This window comes from Ixodes scapularis, unplaced genomic scaffold (genome assembly GCF_016920785.2).
Source record: "Ixodes scapularis isolate PalLabHiFi unplaced genomic scaffold, ASM1692078v2 PGA_scaffold2__306_contigs__length_199485367, whole genome shotgun sequence".
Taxonomy (NCBI): Eukaryota; Metazoa; Arthropoda; class Arachnida; order Ixodida; family Ixodidae; genus Ixodes; species Ixodes scapularis.
This window is the reverse complement of record NW_024609857.1, coordinates 112767041-112793508: the sequence shown is the minus strand read 5'-3', so window position 1 is coordinate 112793508 and position 26468 is coordinate 112767041. Positions and strand designations below refer to the sequence as shown.

The following is a 26468-nucleotide window of genomic DNA, read 5'->3' as shown; positions in this document are numbered from 1 at the left end:
AATCGAGGGACCACTTTTTTGGACGCGGTAAGCACACCAGTCAAAGATGTGTTCCATGCACCATGGAGTCGGGTCGGCCGAGATGAACTGTTATCATAAAATGAAACAGAGCATTGGCAACGTGCACAACCGAATGCGTTGCTGTGGTTGGCATTCACGACTAGTCAAATGCTCACCATGACATGTTCAGTTGAATGAATTTTGCTTTCGTAGACGAAAACAAAAGCAACGCCACGCTGCCAACTTTGACGGCGTGGGTTTAAGAATGCGATGGCTCCACGATTCCGTCATGCTTTTTACGCGCGCCGTCGAATTGGTAGTTGGCAACTTATGATAAGCAGCCAAAATTACAACTCCCGACGTCGCAGTGAGGCAAATCATGGTCGTGACGTCACACACGAGAACCGTAAGACGGCACCGCTAATAGAGCCAGGCTCGAAATTATTTGGCATTACGGCAACTGGGGGATTGTTGAGGCCGTGTTGACACACCACTGCCCTCCCTATCCAAACACTCTCCACACATGGGGCTCTGTCCCACAATGAGCTGGGTCAAGTTCTTGACAACACACCTCTGGCAACATCTCGAGGTTCCCCTGCTCCATGTCCTGGTTGGCTTGCTTGTACAGCTCCATGAGGTTCGCAAACATGGCCCTCAGGGAGTGGCATAGTCCGAGGAGCGGAAACAGCTTGTACTGCTGCGCCTGGTAGTCCATAATCTGGTTCTCCCCTTGCCTGTCGGGAAAACAGTTGGGCTAGCTGCGAGGACTCGAGGGTCACTGCACATAGAAAGTCCAAACTTTTACCGAACGTGCATTGAGGTGGTGGACTTTAGCTGATGCAATTCTAAGGCATAGCTTCCTTCCTGTTAAGAATGAGACCAACAAAGTTGCCGGGGTCAACGGCGGACTTGTTTGCATACGACAGAGTGTGCCGTCTGGTTGCTGTCCCGGTCAGGAAATGGTGCCACGTGATATGAGCATCGCTAACTCGTTCGATTGGAAATCTGTCCGCCTTCGATCCTGGTGAGTCTGTTGGTCTCATTTCTCGCAGGAAGGGAGCTATGCATTAAAATTTCTTCAGCTAAAATTTACAACCTCAATGTACATTTGGTGAAAGTTTTAACTTTCTGTTAGCAGGCGCCGATTTATGTGGCAAGTTTTACAGAGCAGACATTCATTCTGGTCACCCTATATTAACTCTTTGACCGCTGCAGTTAACACGGTTGACACACCAAGATGACGTCATACACAAGAAGTTGCTGAACGATTTGATGTTCCACATTAGGGGTTCCCAAACTTTTCAATATAGTAGCTTTATTGCATCAATGTTTCAACATTAGCACAATAAAGAATGGCAGGAGCTCACAGACCTGATAAACAGTAACGCATACACTAGCAAGTGTTTGGCTCATAGTTATGCATCAATGGGTGGCTCAGATCTGCTAAAATGGTGATTAAAAACTGGGAAAACACTTTACTTAAGGGCGGGGGCGGTCGAGGAAGTACAATAGACTCATTAAATCAAATTCCCGGGAGCCACAAGTTTTGTTTGAATTATCAGAAATTCATCTAAATACGATGCAAGATAAAATTATGATTTCTTAATTGGATAGCTACACATACAAAGCAGATATTTGATGACTTCTACACAAGCCTACTAATCATAAGCAGGTATGCCAGACATGAAGCACTGGTGCAATGTATGAGAAGTTTACTCGTCCCTCAAATATGTAGTCTATTGTGGGCTGTTTGGACAACATGGCACTTCAAAACAAAATTAAGTTTGTTCATCCAGCCAAAAAAGTTGTCTATTTTGGACACTTAGCCCCGTCGAGCATGCTTCTTACAGAGCACTGGTGCACTGCGGAGAAGCAACACCCATAGAAGCGAGCACCGCGGGTGCTGCTTTTCCGCAGTGCACTGTGCTTAACGGAACCGCGAGAACCAAGAAGCGTGCTTAACGGGGCCGCGAGGACAAAAAGTATGAATTACACAAAAATGCCATTCTGATTAAGCGGCTTATAAGTACACTAAAAAAGTAGTGGGACAACCAAAATTTTAAAATTTGCTGAAATTAACCAGAAGTGTAATAAAAATATCCCAGTTTGAATTGTCGCGAGCCTACTGTATGGGATCTTGGGGAATCCTATGAGTACTGTGGGGAACCAGAGTTCCTAGGAGCCCAGTTTAATAACCCTTGCCCCGCACAAAGCTGGCCCAAAAGAAAAGAGTGCAAGAAAGAATAACGAGAAAATAGCTCCAAAGCTTTCTTAATCTTTTAAGAGGTACAGAGGTGAGAATGAATGGCACGCTCCGCAAGGGTGGTCCTAAGCATGTTCGAGCACCGAGGAATCAACACAGCCGAATGCCACTGCAATGAGCATACGCAGCCTCGCTGAGAGCTTGAGCCTATCAATAATGTAGCAGAGTTACTCTATACTTAATAATGCAAACCTGCCCAGAAATGTGCGCCTTTGCATTTACTTACCCTGGCGTGATCTCGGATTGTCGCCGTACTGCGCTGTACCGGATGGCAATGGTGCACGCACGAGCAATGTTGAATGCAAACATGTCCAAAAGGAGCACCCTCACAAACACCATGGTGCCGTAGTTGAGCTTGTCACTGGCGGGCTTTATGTAGTCTCCCTCCTTCGTGACCTGCACAACGAGTCGACTGATGTCAACTGCACGTACGGACTTCACCCTTCCAAACTACTCCCCACAACCAAGTCTGGGCTGACTACATCACCAGCTGCAACCAATGCGATCATCACTACTTCCGCAGGAGAGCACCTGACTTCCATCAGCCCGTCTGCGCCTTATCCTTACTCTCCATACAAACATGCAATTCCCAATTTCTCTTTTAGCGATAGCTTTAGCTACGTCGCATTCCCTTCTCCCCTCACAATAAACAAAAATCTTAAAACAAAAAAACGGGCATTACAATTGTGCTTAATTTGCTCTCTCTCCTATGGTGCAAGGAAACCTTAATCTCCCTTGTATTCCTACAGCTTGAAACTCTCAGTCCATTAATTAGTGCCAATTTTGTTTTACAACGAAGCTGTTACGGGCTAGTTTCCCCAGTTTCGTGTCCATGAACAAATAAATTTCAACACAACCCTCTGGACAGCTACCGCCATCTATACGGCGGCAACCAGACAACCGGTTTGCTGGTTGTCTGGTTGCCGCTGTTGCTGATAGATGGCTGCATATAGCACAGCTCAACTGCTCTTCCTTTTTCACCAGAGCGGAAAGGCTGAAAGTTTTTCGATTAGCCTTTTGTCAAAATTATAGAAACTAGTTAGGTGCAGTTGATCTGTGCATGGAACACTGTCCCCACCTGAGCATTCTTCATCAGCATGTTCTCCCGAGGGATTCGCACGTGGTCCAGTTTGAGAAAACCGTTGTCAGCAGCCCGCATTCCCATTTTGGGGCCGATCTCGCCAACAGTGATCCCTGCGCAAAAGGTCATTGTGAGTGTTAATGTAGCAATGTGAATTGGGCAGGATTGCCATGTCATTGTGGAAGATAGACGTCGATGCACACAAAAGACCAGAGCAATTAAATAAAAAAGATAAAGATGTCAACGAATCTTTACTGTAATGTTACAAACAGGTGCACACACCACAAAACTGCCCATCTAATTTTTCTGCCATATCTATACCGTTAAAAACACTGAAATGTCCCCAACCCATGAAATTCATTCCGACCCGACAGGACTGCACTTTCGGAATATTTGACGCTGTTCCAAACTGAGTTCATTAAAGACGAATACTGAGTCTTGCCTTAAACATGCACTAATAAGAGCGTATCTTACGTCACATCCATCACAGCTTAATAAGAATCATGTTTATCATTAATGTGAGCATTGCTCAACCTGTTGCCACAGATAAAAACTTATTTTTCATTTAGTTGAGACTATCCTCTCAAATCTAAGGATGCTGTCAGGACCACCAAAGTATGCACCCTTCCTGAGATTAGATCTTTTTGTTGTGCAAGCTATTTTTGCAGCTAGTTGAACCCACACTTTCATATAAATCCCCCCAATAATAAAAGACCTTGACAAATGGTGGAACACTGCAGGTTGCAATAATGTCCCCTTTCCTCAACAAAGGAAGTGTGAGCACCTAGGTTGCTGTCAAATGCAAGTGCAGCAACCTACTTCGGCATAATTATACTAATGCAATTAATGCAAAGGTGCAAGCGAGCCGGACAAGAACAACATTAATAATCAATGGGGAAGGGGAACAGGGGGGCCAAAGAACAAACACAAATTTCCAAACACAGTTTGGTGACTGGTGCATAAACAAAAATTCCGCCTGGTCCTGGTAATGAACCAGGGACCTTTTCGTTTCCAGTACAGCGCTCTACCACCTCAGCTAACCAGCAGTCAGACGTTAGTAGAGCAAACGGGTTTTATCAGCTGCCATCAGACTAACACCAACAGAGGTGTACGGCTTGCATTTTAAGGTTATGAAGATAATGCAATTAATGCAAAGGTGCATGCGAGCTGGACAATAATGATGATAATTATCCCTGGAGAAGGGGAACATGGGGGACACAGAACAGACACAAATATCCTAACACAGTTAGGGGTATGGTGCACAACCAAAAAAAAATTGGCCTGGTCCTGGTATCGAACCAGGGACCTCTCCATTTCCAGTACAGCGCTCTACCAACCGAGCTAACCAGGAGTTAGACGTCGGTAGAGCAAATGGGTATTTTATCAGCTGCCATCAGTCTAACACCGACAAGAGTGAACGGCCTGCATTTTAAGGTTCTGAAGATAATGCAATTAATGTATTAGTCACCTAGCTGTGTTTGTAGATTTGTGTTAATCCTTTGTCCCCCTGGTTCCCCTTCTCCAGGGATTATTATCGTCGTCCAGTGCAGCAACCTATCTTGCACATTCCTTATGTTCCACAGCCAGTACAAAAAGGAAGAAGGATGTTGAGACCAATGTTACTTACCAGGAAGCGGTTCGTGGTTCTCCATACTCCTTATCTGCACCATGAACGGATGAATGCCATAGCACTTTCCCTTGGTGTGAAGTTGGGCCAGAACAATGGCGTGGTTTGCTGTTTTACCCACTGAAGAGAGTGAATGAGGATTTTGTCTTTAACCTACGGTTCCTTCACTGCACGCATGAACAGTGAAACAAACGGAAACATATCCTCACAGCTTCCAGGCCACCACTTGATGGAAGAAAGATTTGGTGTGTGCAGAACAAACTCCTCCGTGGCGGGATCATAGGTTGCTTTTGTCTCGAGTCCACGGATGAATGTTCCTAAAATATGCGGAACAATGGATCAGCATTGCAATTTTCAACGACAGCACAAATTCAGTCCAACTTTGAAATAATAAGCTAATCTGTTACACGTGGAGCGTCGAGTCAATAAAAAATCAATAAAAAACTGGAAATTTTGTTTTCATAAAGTGCCAATTAACCAACATTTATTTTACGGATTAAATCTAATTAATATTACTGGGGAGTCCATTAAAATGATGTTTTTGAATTAATACAGAAAGCTCAGTTTCCCCGATTGATGCCGATTGGGGTGGAAATTCGAGGACTTTTCCAGACTCGGCAAATCCTCCGACAATGCCCCGTTTCCCTTATTTCTCAGGTTGGTAGACAAAATACAATACATTTTATTGCAATTCTTGTACATTTAACCATTTAATTCTCACATAAGTCAAGGAGGCTTGTGTGTAGGACACGGCAGTAGCAGTTTAGGGAAAGCAAGTAACAAAAACATGCTTAAAGTGTTAAAAAAAATATGGTGCAATCCACTTACAACGATAATGAGAAAACCCAAAAATTCAATCGTTATAATTGATTATCGTTGTATCTGGACTAGAAGCTGGTCATTTCTAGTCTTAATACTCTAGAAACTGATCGTTACAAGCAGTACATTGTTATATCTGTTATTGTTATAAGTGGACTGCACTGTGGTCATATTTTACATACACAGATACCAAAGGCTGGGAACACCCCGATTCCATCAATCTTAAATGCTAGCAGCGGTCTTAAAACCTGGACAAAGCAGCAGGTAATTTTGAATTGTGATGTGCAGATACTAAACGACAAAGGCAAGAAATTCATCCGATTGAAGATATGCTGTAAATTAAACAAAAAAAAAAGGGTTTCTGAAAAGGCTGTTATTTGGAATGAAAGGCGGAATACAACTAATTGTTTGACATTCACTAAAGCTCTAGGCTAACTGCTAATGACAACGAGCAAAAGGGTTACACACCATGTCCCAACTCAGTCTGTGCATAGGAGCCCACAATCTTCATCATGAGTGCATCAGACAACCATTTTGCTTGTTGCTCTTCATTTGCATGACCCATGAGGGCGGGAACAAACATAACAAAGTGAACATGCACAGGTGTTGAATCGTGCAGAATGGCATCGGCAACGGTCCTGGAAGCACAGAGAGTAAGAGGTTTGATTAGTTGCTGCTTTGAACAACACTTTAGATACCTTGTACAGTTTCCAAGGTCAGGATACTACCTCACTTATACAGAAAATACAAATCAAACTAGAATGTAATCATCTATGCCACATTAACAAAGGAGCAAACCACAATTATGATCAGATAACCATAGCCTCCAAGAACAAGAACAGTGAATGCCATCCTGGTGTTCTTCATGTTACTAAAAATGCGAATGACACAGCACTGGTCAAGTCGAAAAGGCAATCGGCACATCCGTATTTGCTTGCTGCTATAGAGGTAACACTGCTGTTGCATATTCTACCCAATGCTTAGTTTCATCTTATATCCTACAGCACAGTCACAGCTGTGAAGGGGAACTGCTGAAGTGTGTATCATACCAATGGAATATTAAAGTAGATGTTTATGTTAGTAGTTAGCAATAAAATGAAGTATTGGATGGCATGACACTTTTTCTGTGTGTATGAGCTCTATTTATGCTCTCAGCCAGCAATAGCAGCAGCAGTTTAGACTAACAATGGAACAAAGTAGGTCTTTCATTTCTGTGCATTGTTTTTCACACAAGAGTATGTGAAAAACAATTACCGAATGACCCTCTATATTTCTAGTAGAGATGTTTCTGGCTGCCAAAGTTTTAAATGTGAGGTTTCAACTCGGCTGAAACTTGTATTTCCACCTACCTTTAACCGAAGTGAACACATAATTAGTTAACACGAACGACCTCTGAAGTGTGCACTTTTTTTAGATAAGAGAATGTTACTATCCAGTTTACTGAAAGGGCTACTCCGGTCAATATTTTTTAATTTGGAATTGCGACTGTTTTCAGCTAAAGCAGTGTCCCTGAATTACAAGGTATAAATTTTTTTTTCTATATTGTGAGTAGTTTTATAAATATCACGGCTCAAAGTATGGCTTTGGGCGTCTATGGCAAAACCAAAACTACCTGCTAGAGAAATGGCAACATTGATCATCAGCGTACGGCCGCGATGTGACGTCACAAGGGTGCTACGGTACGCGATACAACCAATTAGCCGCAGCTCCACCGCAACGTGATGCCACAAGGGTGCTGCGCGAGTGCTCCTTGACCAGAAGCTAACCTGCTTGTTGTCCGCTAAAGAGCAGCTGGGTGCATCTTTAAAATCGGTTTTAGTGGAGTACACCGCTTCACTTTGACGTAATATTTCGGCTGTGGTCATATTTCGTGCCACTAAAGCGAAACCAGTTATTTATTTTGGTTTCGTTTTCAACCAGAGTTGCCCTTAAAACTCTAATTATTGTCCCTTAACAAGTCTCTATAGATACAAGGCAAAGACAAATGTAATTTTCTTTCAGAAAATTCCCAAGATGTAACATGGGCTCGAGCACCAGTAAGCAAATTCTCACCCATTCAAATAGCGCTCAAGTTTCAGGCACAAAAGAACTTACAAGATTTCCCTTGGATCGGAGAGAACCATAGCCTTCTGATAAATCTTGAGGCACTTCTGTAGGGCATCTGAGTATGCCTCAGAGTATGTGAGGTAACAGTAGGGAACATCGCTCTGGAACTCTGGGTCTTCATGGAATAGTTTTTCTGGAATGGAAACACATAAGCACTTTTATCCAACGAGCTGTTTGCTGACACTGGCTGCACCATACTTTGTTGAATGCCAATGTAGCATGAAAAGACAGAGTAACAAAGAGAATCACAAAAAGTTGAGTTGGAACGTCTACTCGTCTTTGCCTTTGTGGTCAGGCCTGGTTTCAGTGTGCCTGAACAAGGGCTGGATGTCATTTGAAGATATTAATCTAGGGTTTGACATGCAAACAGGGGTGTTCCCTTTTCCAAATTTTCCCTGACTATTTGAGCAAGATTCTCCAGCTTACTGTTTGGTAGAAACAAGAATTTGAAATTTATTACAATGGTAACAAATGCAAGTCTGATATAAGATTTTGACAAGGTGACAACGGCATTCCCTTTCCCAGGTTTTCCCTAATTACTTATACTGCCTAATGGTAAAAAAAAAAAAAAAAATGAATCAATTACTATGTTAACAATGCAAGTTGAATGAGAGCGTTTGACGTGGTAACAAGGTTTTTCCCAACTATTTCACCTAGGATCTGTAACCTACTGTTTGCTGAAAACAAAATTTTAAAATCAATTACAATGATAAAGTGCAAGTCTGACACAAGGTTCTGATATGGTGAAGGGTAATCCCTTTCCCAGGTTTTTTTAATTTTTTTATTATCTGTGATGTGATTGGTCTGAGCCATTTTGGAGCACCCTTTGGAGCAGCAAAAAGACTGGAGCATAGGCACATACTTAATTTTCATTCCTACCACAGCATATATTATATGTTAAGATCCATGTGTCGGCCTGTCGAAATAAGACATTGTCTACTTGGCCTTTTAACTTCTGTGCAACATTTTATTAGCCTAAATTGCACTGCAGGTCTGATTTCCTCAAACACAGAACTAGCTGTTTAGTTGCCAATAAAAAAACTTAAGCACAGCAACAAGGTGCTGAATGATGAAGGACAGTATGATCTGCCTGAACAGGTGTTTTAGATATGGAGTCAGAGGTAAACCAAATATCTATCAAAATAATGTCGAAACAGAATATTATTAACTACCTAAATTAATGTTTCATACAAGTTTTAACTGTCGTAATAAAACTTCAATTCTTAAGATAAAAACAAAGCTTTTGTCATTTCATTATGGACATCAGTGACATTCCACGTTTAGAACTTTATGATAACAATAATTGGCATGGGAACAATAAATATTCCTCCTTAATATGCAGCAAAACTCATGAAAGTTATTCCCAAGTTTCCACCCATTGCTTCAGCAAATTTAGTTTTAATTTACTCTAATCACTACAATTGCACATAGGTTGGGTGGCTTTAGGTTGGGTGGCAATGCAGCCCATATGAAGGTGATAACTAAACAAGTATGTTGGCATAAAAATAAACCTAAAGAACATAGTAAAATCGACATGGCACAAAAAACGAAGACGAAGTAGAGGGGTGTACACATGACAAGCGTTGACTCTCAACTGAAGTTTTAATGGAAAAAACAAACACCTAAGTAAACAACAGCAAATGACACCATCATGGCCAATCAGCATATGTCCAGACAACAGTGAGCACTTGCTGATTGGCCATAATGGTGTTGTTTGCTGTTGTTTATTTTAGTGTTTGCTTTTTCATTAAAACTTCGGTTGAGAGTCAGCACTTGATTTGCATACACCCTTCCACTTGGTCTGTTTTTGGTGCGCTGTGTCGATTTGACTAAGTATGAACCAACTGGCCTGCATTGCCACCCAACCTAAAGATTAGTCCATATAAATCTCATAATGCCCAAGTATTCTTGCTAAATATTAAAATGCAAAAACAAAATTGTCAGAAAACATTTTGCTATGTATCATATACTAGCCGGAGATCTTTCCTTTGCATTTCTAAAGTGCCCATGAAACAACTCCACTCGACTACGGCGACGTCATATCCGGATCAAGTGGCTACTAAAGTCGGCACATTGTCCTGGTTTGTCAGAGGGCAAGGTGGCAGTATCCGTCAATGATGCTAAGCACGCACGTCTTCTTTGCTATACAGGTTGGCCCTGCGTATCCCGCTCGGAATTATTGTAGCAATGATCCGTTTCTTGTGCTGCTGCCTTGCCCGCAGAGATGTAAACAGTTGTTGATGGGATGTGTGAATGCTTTTGTAAACCTATTAGAACTTTGGGGCAATGTTGAATCAAACCCTGGCCCAGATGTTGAACTAAACTCTGACCCATCTGATTAGAGGCCTAATTTTACAGCTTATTACAGGTCAGAAAGAAATTGTACAAAGTATACAGGAGGTTAAGGTTGCTCAGACAAGCATGGAACAGAAAATGTTGTCGTATGAAAGTTGTCTAGAAACATTCGAATCAGCTCTAGAACATTTCATGAGTTGAAAGAGAAGGTGGGACAGGTGCGAGGAACATGCTTCTCAATTGAAAAAGCATGTTTTTTTTCGCAATGTAAAATAGACGACTTAGAAAACCGAGACCGGAAAAACAACCTCATTGCTCATGGCTTAGAAGAACTGCCGGGCGAATCTGCAGATAGCCTGCATGACCAACTGATTAATGGTGTGTTTCGAGATAGGCTTGGAATTTCCATAACAGGGGTTGAATGTTGTCACAGATTAGGGAGAAAGGTTGCCGATAAGACCTGGCCTGTCATCTTGAAGCTTATCGAGAAAAGTTATCTGAATTGAAAAACTGCCAAAAACTGAAGGGTTTGAAAATGTTTGTGACAGAGGACTTTTCGCTTACTGTTTCAAGGAATTCGTAAGCTTCTTTGGGACAGTACTGCTGTAAACAGAGCAAATAGTGGAAAAGTAAAATTGATCTTGATAAAGATGAGTAGTAAACGGAAAGGTGCATAATGGGATGTGTCAACTGCTAGAATGGTTGAGCAACAGAATGCAGTCAACACTTGACATCGTGACCCTAAGCCAAAGGTTCTCAAAATTCTAAATGTCAACTGTCGGAGTGTGGTAAATAAGGTGCTAGAGCTTGAGCATCTAATTTCATTTTATTGTCCAAAAATTGGAGTTTTAACTGAAACATGGTTGAATGACAATATTTTTTAGTGAATTTATCCCGCCAAAGTATAACATTTTTTGTAAAGACAGAGATTCAAGAGGACGGGGTGTTGCAGTCCTCTATGGCAAAGATATTAAGCTTTTGAGAATGAATAATATTTCTAAAGTGGAAGCAATTTCTTGTAAAGCATATTTTCATAATAATTTGTATATCTTTGGGGTGGTGTATAGACCGCCAAATTCACCGCTCTCGGTCCTAAAGAATATTAAAGATTACATAACAAAGCATGTAGAGTTGAACACAAAAGTCCTTTTGTGAGGAGATTTTAACTTGCCCAATATTGACTGCCTTAATTTTTTGGCTCGTGCTGTACACAGTGTGCACAACCATAAACTTCTGAACATTGCCTTTACTTTTGATTTTTACCAAGTCGTAAATGAGTTTGCTAGAGTACAAGGCGACTCCAAATCAATTTTAGATCTTGTGTTTGTGAATGGCGAAGTTGGAAATAATTAAGAGTATGAAGTTGTTGATGGTATTTCAGACCATAGAGCCATGCTTTTTGCATTATTTAACATAAATATGCAATCCAAATTGAAGGAGTCTAGTGTGTTAGATTTTGCACAAGTGGATAAAGTTTCCATTCTTGACTAATTGGATCACAAGTTTGATAAATTATAACTTTTTCTTTATCTGATGGTTGTGATACCAATTCAATGTGGTTTTATTTTAAAAACCTTGTTCAGAACATTATATCATGCTTTGTTCCCAGTAAAACTAAAAAGACTAACCTTCAAAATCCTTGGATATCAATCACGTGACTCAATACACTTAAAGCGTCAAATAAATTGAGCAAAGAAATCATATTAAAAGAATGGTTTCTCTGCAATCAAGAGCAAAATATTGAGGTTGTCGGCTAAATTAAAAATTCAAATGTATTCGGACAAGTACAGGTATTACAATGCCACACTTAGTCAAATTATTAGAACATCTCCAGAAAAGTTTTGGAGACACATTAAGCCGTCCTCTCCTATTACTAATATGTTTATTTCTGAAGGACTACTTCTCAGTGATAATACTGCAATTGCAAATTCGTTTAATGGTAATTTTAAATCTATTTTTACAAATGATAATGAAAAAGTGCCAAGCCATAAAATGCATGAAAGCCTGCCTAGTATTTCAGATCTAGTTTTGAGTGAGAGTGGGATTTTGAATACTGTAAACAAACTATTTTTCGCGGGCTCAATATTTCACATGTCAGGTCAAAGCTGTAATCTTAGAATAATATGCAGGTTCTCATTTTCGTGACGCGGGGAGATCTCAATATAGATTCCAATGTGTTTACCTTTTACCAAAATTGTTTGCGGGACCTATTTTTTGCGAATTGTATGCGATTCGCAAAAATTAGGTCCTCGCGAAAATTAAGTCATCTACAGTATGTTACTGAATCTAAACAAAAAGAAGTCTATGGGACCTGATCGCTCGCCTAATGCATTTTTTAGGCGGTATGCAGAATGGGTATCTAAGTTTTTATTTCTCATTTATAAAAAAATCTTTGCGTAAAGGCTCTCTCCCAGAGGACTGGAAAACGGCCAAAATGAGACCTTTACATAAATCTAGAAATAAGCATCTTGTTGCGAACTATAGACCAATTTCGCTTACTTGTACGTCCTGCAAGCTACTCTAACATATTATTCATACCCATATTTTTTAGTTTCTTGAAGAGAATACAGTTCTAACCCAAAGGCAACACGGTTTCAGGCGTGGTTATTCCACAATCACACAGTTAGTGGAAATGACACGATTTTGCGTCATCCATAAATAAAGGCGGTCAGATTGACGTTATTTTCTTAGATTTTGCAAAGGCCTTTGACAAGGTCTCTCATAGCAAGCTAGCAACCAAATTACAAGAAAACTCTAAAAATGATCAACTAGTATATTGGATTGTGGCGTACTTTTCTAATAGACAGCGATACATAGATTTTAACAAGGCTGCTTCAAATAGGGTGATTGTTGACTCGGGGGTTCCCCAAGGAGCAGTATCGGGGCCTCTTTTGTTTTTGTCATTTATTAATGACATTGTGGACAATATTTCTGTAAAACTGAGGCTGTATGCTGACGATTGTGTAGTTTATTACGAGGTAAATGGTTCTAGTGATCAGTGTAAGTTAAATGAAGATCTAGGTCTGATTAATAACTGGTGTAGCTCTTGGCAGATGTGCATAAATTATGAAAAAAGTGTTCTTATGTCCGTTACTCACAAAAAGAAGCCCCTCAAGTTTATATATAACATAGGAAGCCACAACCTAGTAGGGGTTTTAGAATACAAATATCTTAAGATTTGGATTAACGACCGCTTTAAGCGGATTAAGCATATTGATTATGTAACTTCAAATGCACTACGTAAGCTCTTCTTTCTTAAAAGAACTCTGAAATTATCCACCTCTCAAACGAAATTACTTGCTTATAAAACTATCATTCGGCCTATATTAGAATATGGCAATGCCATCTGGGACCCATTTAAAAAGTTAAACTTGGCGGAACTAGACACAATCCAAAACCAAGCTGCTAGGTTTATTTTTAATACCTATGAGAGGACATCAGTAAACAGCCTTGTCCAAAAAGCTGGCCTCCAGTCAATGACAGAAAGAAATCGGGTGTGCAGATTAAAAATTTTATATCAGATTATTCATGGGCATTTTAGACTTAATATGCACGACTACATAACCTTTTCACAAGGCTATTTATTCTATAAGACAAAAGCATTGTCTATCCATAGTTCTATTTATGCCTCGTAATAATTGTTTCAAATTTGTTTTTTCCACATACTGTGAAAGAGTGGAACGGGCTACCTCGAGAGACGGTGGAATTAGGATCTCTTGATTTGTTTATTGCACGTTTCGTATAATTTATTGTGTTTTGCTAGTGTGTTGTGGAGGATGTGAGTGCCTGTATAATTTACTTTGTGAGTTATGTTTCATTATGTTTGTATCCCACCTGCTATGATCTCCACGTGAGATCAGCAGTATTCCTAAAAAAACAAAAAAAAAAAACAAATAAATAAAATGTTTGGCTGGGATAAATGAATTTACATTGGGATTTTACGAGTAGCATATCAATTAGTGGACCAAGAAAAAAAGGTAAAAAGTCAAAAGCCTGATTTTCAATACAAAAATGTGAAAGCCCAGTGGACTATTTCGTACCTCCTTTTCTTAGAAGCTCTCTGCCTTTTCACTGCGACACATCCGCATATCCAAAACGCGTCACTGCGCCCGAAAGCATGTCACACGACACCGGACCTCGCTTATTCCCTTCACCCCTAAGACGACAGTGCGATGGAAGCTATGCGCTTGCCGGATCAATCAGCTGCGTCCCTTTCATCACCTGACCCCATTCTCTGTGCGTGGGTATGCGCAAGAGAGCGTGATCACGTGGCAAAAGTGGCTGGCCCAACAAGTACGTAGCTTCCACGGCACCGTCAACTTCAGGGTGAACGGGCTGGGCAAAGCAACTTTTGTCCGAGTTTTGAGGGACGGGCTAATCTTCCAAGGGGAGAGTAGCGGTATCCAGGTACACAAACGAGGGTCCGAGCAAGAGGAGAGTCTCTCTTTTCAGTCCTCCTGAACTGTTTGGTACAATGTGCGAATTGTGAGTTGAGGAGTAAAGCTAAGAAGGAAAAACGTTGAAAAATTGTTTCATGACCCCTTTAATACTCCCGATGCCCGTGTGTGTAATATACTGCTTTGGAGGAGTGCTTTTGTGTTAGCACGTGGATGTGCTGCGGCAAAGCAAACTACGCAAAATTGCAATGGCTACTTCGCGCTCCTTGCTTCACTGCAGCGCACCAAAGCGCGCAAAGAAGCGCACTGAACAAATCTACTAACCTACCAAAACAGACCACGAACATGAAAAATATTGCAGGACCTCCTAGTACTGTCAGCGTTTGACACAGAGATCAAATCAAGTAAATATTTGAAGCGATAATTGAAAGTTCTGAAAGTTCATACAAGCATACTGCAACGATCCGGCCGTATAGCGAAGCCTGAGCTATTATATTTTTAGTAATCACAGTGAAATTACATTTAGGCGCAATGTTGGCACAAATTCATCATATTTTGCCAAAAAGTAGGAAGATGTAACAAGGTAAGCATTTTGGCACAGTTTTGCACAGAAATTACATCACTGAATTATTAGAGTAACCTACAGTCTGGTGAAGAAAAACAATCTAAAATTCGTAACAATGATGTTAGTTTTAGTACATTGTCCCAATGAATGTGATAATGATACCCAATAGCCCGCCACCTCCTTTGAGCGTGCATCATATTGTTATCAAGTATCATTATCGGGGTTATCAAACAATCTACTGAAACTCCAATGTGCAAGTCTGACATGAGGTCAGACTTGTGCTATATCACTATCGGTATTGGACTTAAATTTCAGATAAGATAATTGGTGAACTTTAAAACTGAATAAAATATAAAGAACTAATATCCCTGCCACGTGGTAAAATTTTGTGTCCTTTTATTCTAATCACATTGTAGGTTTGGCCAATCAGCGCACGCCACTCCTGGCGCAGCGCAGTGCATGCATAACAGTCATAATCAGGATTGTAAGCTGATTTCCAATTGCCTAATGTCATTCGATAGAAATTACATTAGTAGGTAAATGGAAGGCAGGAAGGGCCACTGTGGCAGGAAGAGCCACTGAAAAGAAAAAAAAAAGTGTTTTTTTTTTTAAACAGTCTGGTTGGGACACGTGTGTCAAAAAAATTATTTTATGCGGAAAGAAAATTTTTTTAGAGCAATATTGACAGCGCGAGACACGATTCAGTAAATAGTCACCTCCTTTCCACTTTTCTCTCTCGGCATTTCGGGCGCATGGAGGAGAGGTGGGTCGGCTTGGCCATCACGTTGAGGTGGAGAGAGTGTATGACCATTCCGTGCGACATGGACTTCGCGCGCAGAAATCTCGCCCCGTCAATAATGCTCTAAATTTTTTTTTTTTTTTTTCCATGTAAGATTTATTCTTTGACACGCGTGTCTCACCCAAACTGATTTTAAAAAATTTTTTTTTTTATTTTTAGTGGTTTTTTTAAGAAGAACCTGCTTCATGTGTTGTTGCCTCCTTGCTTGGGAAACTGTAAGTGCAAAAATGAAGTCAAGTACACTGATTCATTTTGTCGACTTAGCAAAAATTATAGTCTCCAACAAAGTTGGACGCTTTATCTAGTTTTTTCTTGCTCGAGTGCATAAAAAAAAAAAAATTTTTGAAGCTTTTTTTTACGATATTCTATCCAATTCACTTCTCATGAGCCAGTCAGGGCACCTAAACTTCCATCAACCCATACCACTCAATAAACACTTGCATTTTATAGAAAAATGGAGGAAACAGGGGGTGCCATTTATCATTTTACGAATTTAGGGGTGAAATATCAGCCGCAGTAGGCACAAAAACAATGTTTCGGGAGCTCACTCTAGGTCACCATAGTCTAATGGAGCCAACAGGACCTAGCTTCATTGCTCAAAGGAATGTTTAAGCTCGCACATACCACACAACTTAAAATTGAAGAACTCTCAAACAGCATATTTTGGAAAATGATGGACTGCATACAGAGTCCTGGATATGACTGACAGTACACCAAATAAATAAATAAAATGACACAAAGGGTGAGTGGCAGCAACAAATGGTATTTTTCTTTGAACTCTTTTTTATAAAGCATCACAGTGTCTATTAATAAATCTAAATGTAATTAACGCATCATTGGAGTTTTGCAAGTGAATAGATGCATCGCCCAGCATTAGTCAAAACACAAGCTCCCTATGGAAAGCAGTAACTGGGAGTCATCCGCAATTTACACCACCATAAATTCATTTTATTTGTGACAATTATTTGATATATACAAGCAAGTGCTCAGCTGCACGGTGAAACAATTAACGGGGTTTAGTGACAAATTTAGCTGACAAATAAACAGCTATGCTTTAAAAAGAAACGCAGTTCCATCATTAATAACCGAAACGTTAGAAAGAACCAGCACATGCTTGATTACAACATTTAGGTTAACAACGGAGACGCAATTTTTATGTTTTCACCAGGCACTACATCTTCGTCGTGTTTCACAACCATATGACCTCAGCGTTGTTCCTGAATGACACATACCGCAAAAACAGCTTAGCCCATGGTAGCGCTCGAAGCTATTTGGTCTATAGTGAAACTAGCCGTCCTTGTAAATCAAGACATTACGTCGACGGCCAAGAGACGTTGCCTGACACAAATCAACTTCCGCCTCGTCAAGTGACCTCGGCTGCGCGCGAAGCAACTCACGATAAATAAACGACAGTCAGTGCACATTATAGGTGCAGGTACCGACACTTCAATTGCCGCTACATGTCGAGTTCGAGACAGTTTCCAGAAAATACCTTCACTGGAAGTCAACCTAGCAAGGCCAACTCGTACGAACTTTCATGGTCGACACGGGGCCATGAGCACAGTCCACAAGGAAAACGCGCAGCTCCGCAAATCGTGTCATTTTTCACGTGAGGGAAACTTAGTTTGTATCAACGTCAAGCAGCCCTTTATTTAATGCGTACTACGTGTTACGACCGGGAAAACTGAAAGCAGGGCAAGTTGTCCCCACAAACGGTCTGCAACAGCAAATCGGATGGTACGCGAAAAAACGTTCTTATTATAAGTGCACCAATCGCTCACGAATGCAGCAGCGTCGGAGAACACGAGCCAAGTAGTCGAATTCCTCGTATGCTTTCTAGTTAACGAACTTTGGCAAGCATTTGGTGACACGCACTGCAAAACTTCCTTCGGCTCGGACACAAGGATACTAACGCAGTCAGCCTAAATAGGCCACGTGTATTTTGGCGTCCTCTGCTCGTCAAATCCGACACTCGTGGACTGAAAAAAAACTCACCCAATTCTTTCCTGCGTTCCGTTTTATCCCTGCCACCGTCCAAAAGATGTGTCAACTCGGCGATATCAAAAGTGGCACCGGACCGTTCACGCCGAAGTTCCTCACAAACACCCCCAGTCGCCATCTTGATCGAGACTGACGCAAAGGTGGAAAAAGTTCACGAGCAGCGAGTGGTGGCGCTAGTGGCGTGGACGCTTTTCTTTATCTTTTTGTTCCAGTTGCGGCGGCGGCGTCAACAACGGTTTCGTTTTGATTAACATAGAATGCTGCGCGAAGCGCTGGAGGAAAGCTCCGGTCACCGGTGTGAAAGTAAGAGGCGAACAAAGAAAGAAATGCTATGTGAGGCTTGCGAAACGTCTTACGCTACGTCTACATGCCGCGCTTAGAACCGGTTGGGAGTATTGCCATTTGGGCGTTTCAACGACTGAGTCGACGGGCAATGGCTCATGACGTTACCGGACGTGTTTTGTATGTTTTGCTCACGTTGTATGCTAGACCGCAGGCATGCACAGCCCGCGCACGACCCATAGTCCGCGGACCACCTACGGTCTTTGGAAGGTCTCGATCCGATCTGCATGCTGCAGCAGAAGAAAGAGGTCGGCGTTTGTAACAGACTGAGGAAATATTTGGAGCTCTAATTTTGTTTGATATATGTCACCGCCACGCTAAATATTATAATAATAAGAATTTATTTTTAAAGCAAAAATGTTTGGTTTTGCTTTCGGCCCGTTGATTCTCGAAAGCACTTACGTTTTGAAGTAACCGTTTTCCCTTGTTTTTTGTTGTTCCGACGTAACAAAAAGATGTTGAATAACCGATGAACCAAATACAAATCGTTTATGCATCATTGCTTCAGTTCGAAAGAATAAATTGCACGAAGGAAGAAGGCAGTGTGTTTTATTCCTGAACCAAATAATCACTGTATCGTGTGTGTCAGCATGGTTATCGTGTGCACTTCAGACATCAGCAAACACCACACACAGCATGTGCACAGCTTGCGCCGTTGTTCTCACGTGCCAATGAAAACAACGAGAAATAAAATGGTCCGTCTGTTTCCCATGAAACTTGAGTAACGGCGCTTAGGGCCGACGTGGAACTTCAGGGGGCCCGAACCACAAAAGTTGCAGAAGATGCACGAAAGGACTGAAAAGCAACCCTCCTCCTGGGGACGATCAGAATGACAACCGACCATTCCGCTGAGGCTTGGAATCTTCTCCGAAATAACTTTTATAGTGCTCTTCTTTGATAAGAGTAATTATTCTAGCTCAATCTTCCTGGGGGTAGACAAGGGAGTCCACACCCTAAACGTATTCGTTGATGTTTCCCAAGCGTCACGAACACGTTTCTGGAAGCCATTGTTCTCCACTGGCTCTCTCCTTTGTTGCTGTGGTTGATGTATAAAAAATAAAGTAAAATTCTAGGGTTTTTTTTTTTTGTAATCATGTTGTGCCAGTGATGTAGCCATTAGTAAAGTGTTTTTATAGCTGTCAAATACGTAGTCTTCTCAACATAGGGAAATAAAAAGAGAACATTTCTACTCTTCCTTTCTTCGTACCCCAAACAAAAAAGTAGCCCCACCTCCCCAAGAGAAACTTCTTCCTATGCCGATGAAAATGTGTGAACCAGACTGCGGGACTTTCCTAAGTGGGATAGGGCTGTTGCGGTGAGTGGTGGACAGAAATGCTCCCGCGTGTAGCATAGGAGACGTGAAGCGCCACGCAAAGGACGTTAGCTCTAGTGAAGCTTGGCGACACGATGCCGGGGTTGACGCGCTCGCACGTGGAGACGTTCGACCCAGAGCGCCAGAAATCCCGCCGTGAATCCCAGGACCAGCACGAAGAAGGACCCTTGCAGGTCGATCACGTTGATGGGACGTTCTCCGTGGCTCCCCGCTGTCTGCAGGTCCGTGAAGCTGGCGTTCGCGCGCAGGAGCCATAAGAAGTCGCCTAGCCACTTGTCCACCAGACCCATGAACATGAAGCTTTTCATGCTGTGAAAGAAATGACAAGAATGATATTTCAAATGCTCTTCTGAATTATCGATTGCTTCAATGACGATCAGGGAAATGGCGATTTTTGTTATGGTTTTCAGTAGTTGTCCGTCGTATCTATAGGTACGTCGTATAGGCTGTATTTAGTGACCCATAGGACTGCACGTATTTTAGTTGACTCTTAATTTCAAATCTAATCGTTTTTGCGCAGGGGGACGTAGACGTGGTACCATAAAAAGGACACGGCAAGAGAGAAAAAAAAAAAGTATGTTTGTCGGTTTTCGTGGCATGCTGTTTGTGCATCCTAGATGTTCACACTCTTTTTTTTTTTTTCTGGTATATGGTTTTGACGTGTTTATTTAAAAATGTTTGAGAGAATTGGGGTGCAGTCTCAAAGTGGGTCGACTTCATATGTGCTTTCCCATTCAACAGATGAACTCACGCCTAGTGCTTAGTGAAAACTCGAGAAAAAACATTTGTGAACGAAAAATGTTGATTCTGGTTGGAAAATCAGTTGAGTTCCGCGTGCATTCAGCTAGTGACAAATCAAACAAGCTTCTGCTATATCATCTAGCTTGTCGAGCAAATCCTCGAAGTTTAATTTGCATTAGTTGCGTATGCAGGACTTTACTAAGCTAACTGGTCAATCATTCCGGCAAGTTCCTTCCTAAATCCTCCTGCGGGGAAAAAAAAAATATATATATATATATATATTATATATATATATATATATGTATTTTTTTTTATTGTAAGAGAAAGACAAAAAATAACTCACGACATTTCGGCGTCCTACATGTCTTTTGGGTGCCACTCGTATACACGGCTCCCCCTGACGTCATAGCAGTGGCCACTATGGTGTCCTTGCTGCTGAACGTTCACCTTCTGCGGCGTATCTTTCACACCACCGAGTTGCTTTTCTCATGAAGAACAAATAGGAATGACCGTCAGATGACGTCACGTGGAAGCCATGCATATGCGCAGGCGTGTTTGGTTTTTAACCATTCACAACGCCTTTTACCTCCTTTGCATTCCTTAAAAAAATCAAACAAATAAAAGAAAAAGTGAAAGCCGTTTACAAATCCCTGTAACGCCGAATTGGAGCGCAGCTCTTGAGGAGGAGCAGTGAAGGGTACTGAGGGGAGGGTAGACCCCTCCTCCTCCCCTCATTCTTTAATATGCTCCGGGGGGGCGGTCACGTGACCTCGGGGAGGGGGGGTGTCACGTGACTTCGGGGAGGGGGTCACGTGACCTCGGGGGGTCACGTGACCTCAGAGGGGTCACGTGACCTGGGGGTCACGTGGGGGTCACCTTGGGGTCACGTGACCTTGAGATGACCTTGGGAGGGGTCACGTGACCTTGGGGAGGAGACCACGTGACCTCGGGGGTCACGTGACCTCAGAGGGGTCACGTGACTTGGGGGTCACGTGACCTTCAAAGGGTCACGTGGGGTCTTGGGGTCACGTGACCTTGACCTTGGGAGGGGTCACGTGACCTCGAGGGGTCACGTGACCTTGGGAGTCACGTGGGGTCACGTGACCTTGAGATGACCTTGGGAGGGGTCACGTGACCTGGAGGGGTCACGTGACCTTGGGGGTCACGTGACCTTGGGATGACCTTGGTTACGCCGACGGCGACGCCGACGCCGACGGCGACGGCGACGGCGACGGCGACGCCGCTCAAGCCGGGAACGGGCCCCTAAGAGCTGCGCTCTAAAAGTGAAAGCCGTTTACAACTCCCTATAACACCGAATTAGAGCGCAGCTCTTGAGGAGGAGGAGGGAAGGGTACTGGGGGGGGGGGTGAAGTGACCTGGAGGGATCACGTGACCTTGGGGAGTCACGTGACCTTGGGGGTCACGTGATGATGTCATCAGTGACGTCACTGATGACGTCATCAGTGACGATGACGATGCGGACTCCGATGACGTCATCAGGGATGACGACGATGACGATGCGGATGTCGGTGACGTCATCAGTGACGTCACTGATTACGTCATCCGTGATGATGACGATGACGATGCGGATGCCGGTGACGTCACTGATGACGTCATCAGTGATGATGACGATGACGATGCGGATGCCGGTGAGGCCATGAGTGACGTCACTGATGACGTCATTAGTGATGGGGACGATGCGGATGCCGGTGACGTCATCAGTGACGATGACGTCATCGGGGAGGTCACGTGACCTCGGCGGGGGGTCACGTGACCCTGGGGGCGGTCACGTGACCTCAGGGGGTGTCACGTGACTTCGGAGGGGGGAGGGTCAGGTCACGTGACCTCGGGGGTCACGGGACTTTGGGTGTCACGTGACCTTGGGGGTCACGCGACCTTGTGATGACCTTGGGGTGACCTTGGTTACGCCGACGCCGACGGCGACGCCGCTCAAGCCGGGAACGGGCCCCTAAGAGCTGCGCTCTAAAAAGATTGGGCATTATTGCTATGTTCCTCACCCTTTGCTGAACGTGGCCACGTAGGGCGATCCCTTGGGAAAGGTGTATACGGCCATGGCGTGGTAGAAGGCGTCCCTGGAGACGATCAGGCGGCCCGCGGTCCTGGCCTCCTCGACCTTGAGCACCGTCTCGGGAAACATGTACGCGTAGCTGGAGCTCAGGCACCGGTCGAACCCGATCCTTGCGTTCGACACGAGTGTCTTCTCGGGGTGCTTCAGCATCTGCTGGCCAATGGCGCGCATGATCCCTTCCTTGGCTTTCTGCGTGCGTGTAATGGCGGGAGCCGAATGAGCCAACGCCACCCAGCGGATAAATTGGGAAATGGGGAAATGGGAAGCTCGGGCCTGTGCACCGAAAACGGGCGCGGCCCCGTCACCTGGTGGTGAGAGGGTCAAGCACTCGAAGGGGGGGAACAGAACACGCGATGATTGGAAAATTGGAAAGCGTCCTCCGCTAGACAAGGGGCGCTACGTTTATTATTGGTCCATTTATAATAATGCAAGAGGCACCGCAAGGGTCGGTAGGAGTACAGTATTTTCGCCCGCACCAGGTGGGAAGAAAAGCAAAAACAAATATCGATAGAAAAAAAAAGTTTTTTTCCTAAATAATTTGCACCTCGTGCGTAATTCGCACCTGCTGTGGGCTTCACACCCCACCTTGGCAAATGCCGGCTCTATTAGACGACAAAGAAGCTTTTAGCATACATAAATCCTTATTAACATTGTCCGCACCTACAGATAGTGGGCACTGCGTAAAGTTTCAACTTCTAGACATGTGTAGTCCGCGGGTCCGGAAAATGCGGTACACTGATGCACTGACGCATGAGCACACAGCGGTGAAAAATAAGGTAAACTAAGGTTTTATGCGCGAGATTCCAGAAAAAGAGACAAGAAAAAGATAATAGTTATATTTTCTTTTTAGGTTGAATACATTACAAAATTGCTGCGGAGGAAGGGAAAAGGTAGAGAGTACATAATTAATTTACTAACCGGCGCCCCTTCCAGAGGCAACGGTATGGCTGTGTCATTTGAGTAAAGGGGGGAGACCCTTGTCAGTGAAAGTCACCGGAGTCGGATTTCTGAGTTTGTTCGTTATTTTCATTGCGAGCGTAAATATTTTGATGGGAAATAATATACTCCTGAGATTCATTCGTGACTTGTAAACTCCGCGTAATCTTTCGCATAAATATCAGGTTTTATTTTTTTTAATACGCTCCTGGACGAACATACTCTTTTTGGTATTTTTGTCACACACCCGCAAGATTGTTATCTTTCTGCAAGGATCGTCCTGTACAAGGAATTCCAAGTCCTTTTTCAGGACGATCTTTGCAGTTGGCATAGCGGTATACTCAAAGATGTCGTTTCTCTCATAACCCACCTATTCAGGAAATCGCAGACTATAAGGATATCAAGGGATGTATTTTTTTTTTATCTGCATAGAAGTTTTTGATAGTTAAGAAATCGGAATATGTTAAAAATGTGCAGAGGAGTTTAGAAAGATTGATGGCCGATAGAGATTTTGATACAACATATTACGATATTTTGCTAAAACTTCGGTGAAATCCATTCTGCCTTTGCAAAGAAATGCTCACGACTCTGTTTTTACGCAGGGTTGTCTACCGGAAAATATACTTTTTTTTTGTGTTTTACGGCATGCAGAGTTTCATCAAGGTTTCATGAACAACCTGTCGCAGTCAGATGTTTCCTGTTGCCTTTTAATACTTCCAATGGGTCAACCATAACCGGGCTGTATCTATATATACAATGAAGCTTGAAGCGTTGATTATGTTTTCTTTGAATATCGCTAATGCTTTTTTATTGACCTTTCACACAATAGCAGCTAGGCGCTGATTTTTTTGTTTATTATAATAGTCTTTGCATAATTTACTGTATAGAATCTGTATGGTTTATGAAGGCGGCATTCTGTTGGGGGACCTAAAATAAAGCATGCATGTCAGACAATCAATACTGAATTGTAAATGGCTTCGCAATGAATGTCGCGGATTTTCCGTCATTGTGCTGCGTACCCAAAGAATCACAGCTAGGGCTGAAGCGTGACAGCGTCATAATTTGATACTACAATGTAAAGCCAATCAGTTAAGCAACATTTTAGAAAAAAAATTGAGGGGGGTGGGCATCGTAATTTGAATTCCGATTGCGGAAGTTTTAAGCCCTTATTTAAGGCGTTTATATATTTTTATACCTCATACCCGTTCTTCTCCAACGCCACTGTCTGGGTGGGTTGTCACAATTCACAATTTTAGTCAATCATTTTTTTTTTTTTTTTTTTTTTTCATTTTGAAGAGCGTAGGCATTCCTTCGTCGCTTACCATCCAGACCGAAAGCGCCGGCTCGCTGATCTGAGGGCGCAGGCACATCGTCTGCTATTCTGCAGAAGGAAGGCTACTGCGTACTCTCAGAACGCGTACAACACAGCCCAGTAGACAAATATGGCGGCGCGCAGCACAATGCAAATATTGGAACGGTCTGCAACGTGCAAGTTCGCGGTGGCGTACCAGCTCGTTTTTCAGCAAAAAGGGCAAACCAGACCCGCCCCCGCCGGGTGGAGGTGCCCTTGGGCGCCGTCAGCCAGTTTGCCCTGCCCAGTGGCGGCTGTTTCAGGGAAGGCAAAGCACATGCCTTGCCTGCCTCCCCCCCCCCCACACACACACACACTGAAAACTGTGGAGGGGGGGGGGGGGGGCAAGCGCCCACCCCCCCTCCCAACCCTCTTCCCCCCCCCCTGGGTTGATACGCCCATGCAAGTTCGTCTGCTGTTTGCGCACCTGGAGCATTTGTTTACCCACCAAACGCGACCACGTCGCCACGTGGGTTTGGTTCCCTTCCGACCTCAACGAATGACGCACTTGGCCGCCTCATCATCGCGCGCTTTCAGCGGGATCTCTATGTTCCCCTTTGGTTGTCCTACCACTCCGGGCGTTCCAATGCGCCGGAGACGCATTTTGGAACCTTTGCTCGCCGTATATAGTCCGCCACGCAAGCCAGATGCAGGTACACAGAGTGGAGACATCCAGTGCGCCATGCTCGGCGGCAGAAAGTACGATGAGCTCTGATCACGAATTCCCATCACCTACCAGAGCCGACCGAAGGCCGCGCACGGGTCAGGTTCAACGTCCGGTTATGCGCGGCGTGCGAAACCCGCAGTTGCGTCGATGCGCTCTTGCGAAATCAGACGTCCGAGCTTGTTTCCATCGGCGAAGGCACATTCTTACGCACTACTCATCGAGCTCGGTATACGCCGCGACCCCTTGCGTTTATCTTCTGGCACGATCGAGAAGCCATTAATAGAAACGTATACGTTTTTTCCCCTTCGCTTCTAGGCGAAACTCGTGGCTTCGATTAATATCCGAAGAATGAAAAGGAAGTTTTCCATGTTTGACTGGGATTAATTATAGCGCGCTCGAGTTTACTAGGGAAAGGGGAACACGGGGTTGATGCAGCGAAATTTGTTACTGAAAAGAAGAAAAAAAGTAATATTTCTTAGTTGGTTATATACACAGAAACATGCATGACACTGTTCCTTTTAGTATGTGAAATAACAAGGCGGAAATAATCGCGTTAAATAACTTACGGATAGCCTTAACACAACAATGGACCACGCTTAGGTGGTTCTAGGTGGTTCCTTGCAAAGAAACAAGAAGTGTTTTCTGACATTGATTTTTTGGAGAATAGAAAATATACCGTTGATACGGTACTTCACTTTTTTTTTTTAAATTGTTCTGGATGTCATACACGTGTGTATTTCTAAACTAGTTCGGACGGCTAATGCACGCCTTATTTGAAGACGCTTGCGTGTCTGTTAGTGCACTTGAGCTCAGAGCAAGTGAAGCGAAAGCTTATGCTGCAGGACCCGGGATCCGAGGCTCACTCCCCACCCCTGCTCATATTGGTCTGAACGGCTATCGTGCCGGCGTGCGGTCGCGTATCGCTACAGCGCGATGGCCATTAAAGGCCCCATAGCGGTCGTACTGCAGTGGCTAAATTTATCTCCTACAGCCGATATCAGTGTCGTCATACCCCAAAGGCAGACCGACCTTGGGATGTCCGAACACGAACGTCTT

At 43.3% G+C, this 26468-nt stretch overlaps 2 protein-coding genes across 2 annotated transcripts in view; both read right to left on the bottom strand.

The window, feature by feature from the left end:
- The window catches only part of LOC8027406 (peroxisomal acyl-coenzyme A oxidase 1), a 55414-nt gene extending 37136 nt beyond the window's left edge, over positions 1-18278 (bottom strand). Inside the window, exons 1-8 of the mRNA XM_029982513.4 lie at positions 17948-18278; positions 7885-8029; positions 6259-6428; positions 5181-5288; positions 4972-5091; positions 3342-3457; positions 2490-2659; positions 572-734 (exon numbers count right to left, since the gene is read on the bottom strand). Coding sequence (XP_029838373.1) covers positions 572-734; positions 2490-2659; positions 3342-3457; positions 4972-5091; positions 5181-5288; positions 6259-6428; positions 7885-8029; positions 17948-18071 — 1116 coding nt within the window. The 5' untranslated portion in view covers positions 18072-18278. The remainder of the gene's footprint in view (positions 1-571; positions 735-2489; positions 2660-3341; positions 3458-4971; positions 5092-5180; positions 5289-6258; positions 6429-7884; positions 8030-17947) is intronic.
- Positions 18279-19681: 1403 nt separating this feature from the next.
- Positions 19682-23725, bottom strand: LOC121045930. The gene is made up of 3 exons (XM_040499426.2): positions 23642-23725; positions 22388-22647; positions 19682-19937 (listed from the first exon to the last, which is right to left on the bottom strand). The coding sequence occupies exons 1-3, from the start codon at positions 23723-23725 to the stop codon at positions 19682-19684; spliced, it is 600 nt and encodes a 199-aa protein (XP_040355360.2).
- Between the last annotated feature and the right edge of the window lie 2743 nt (positions 23726-26468).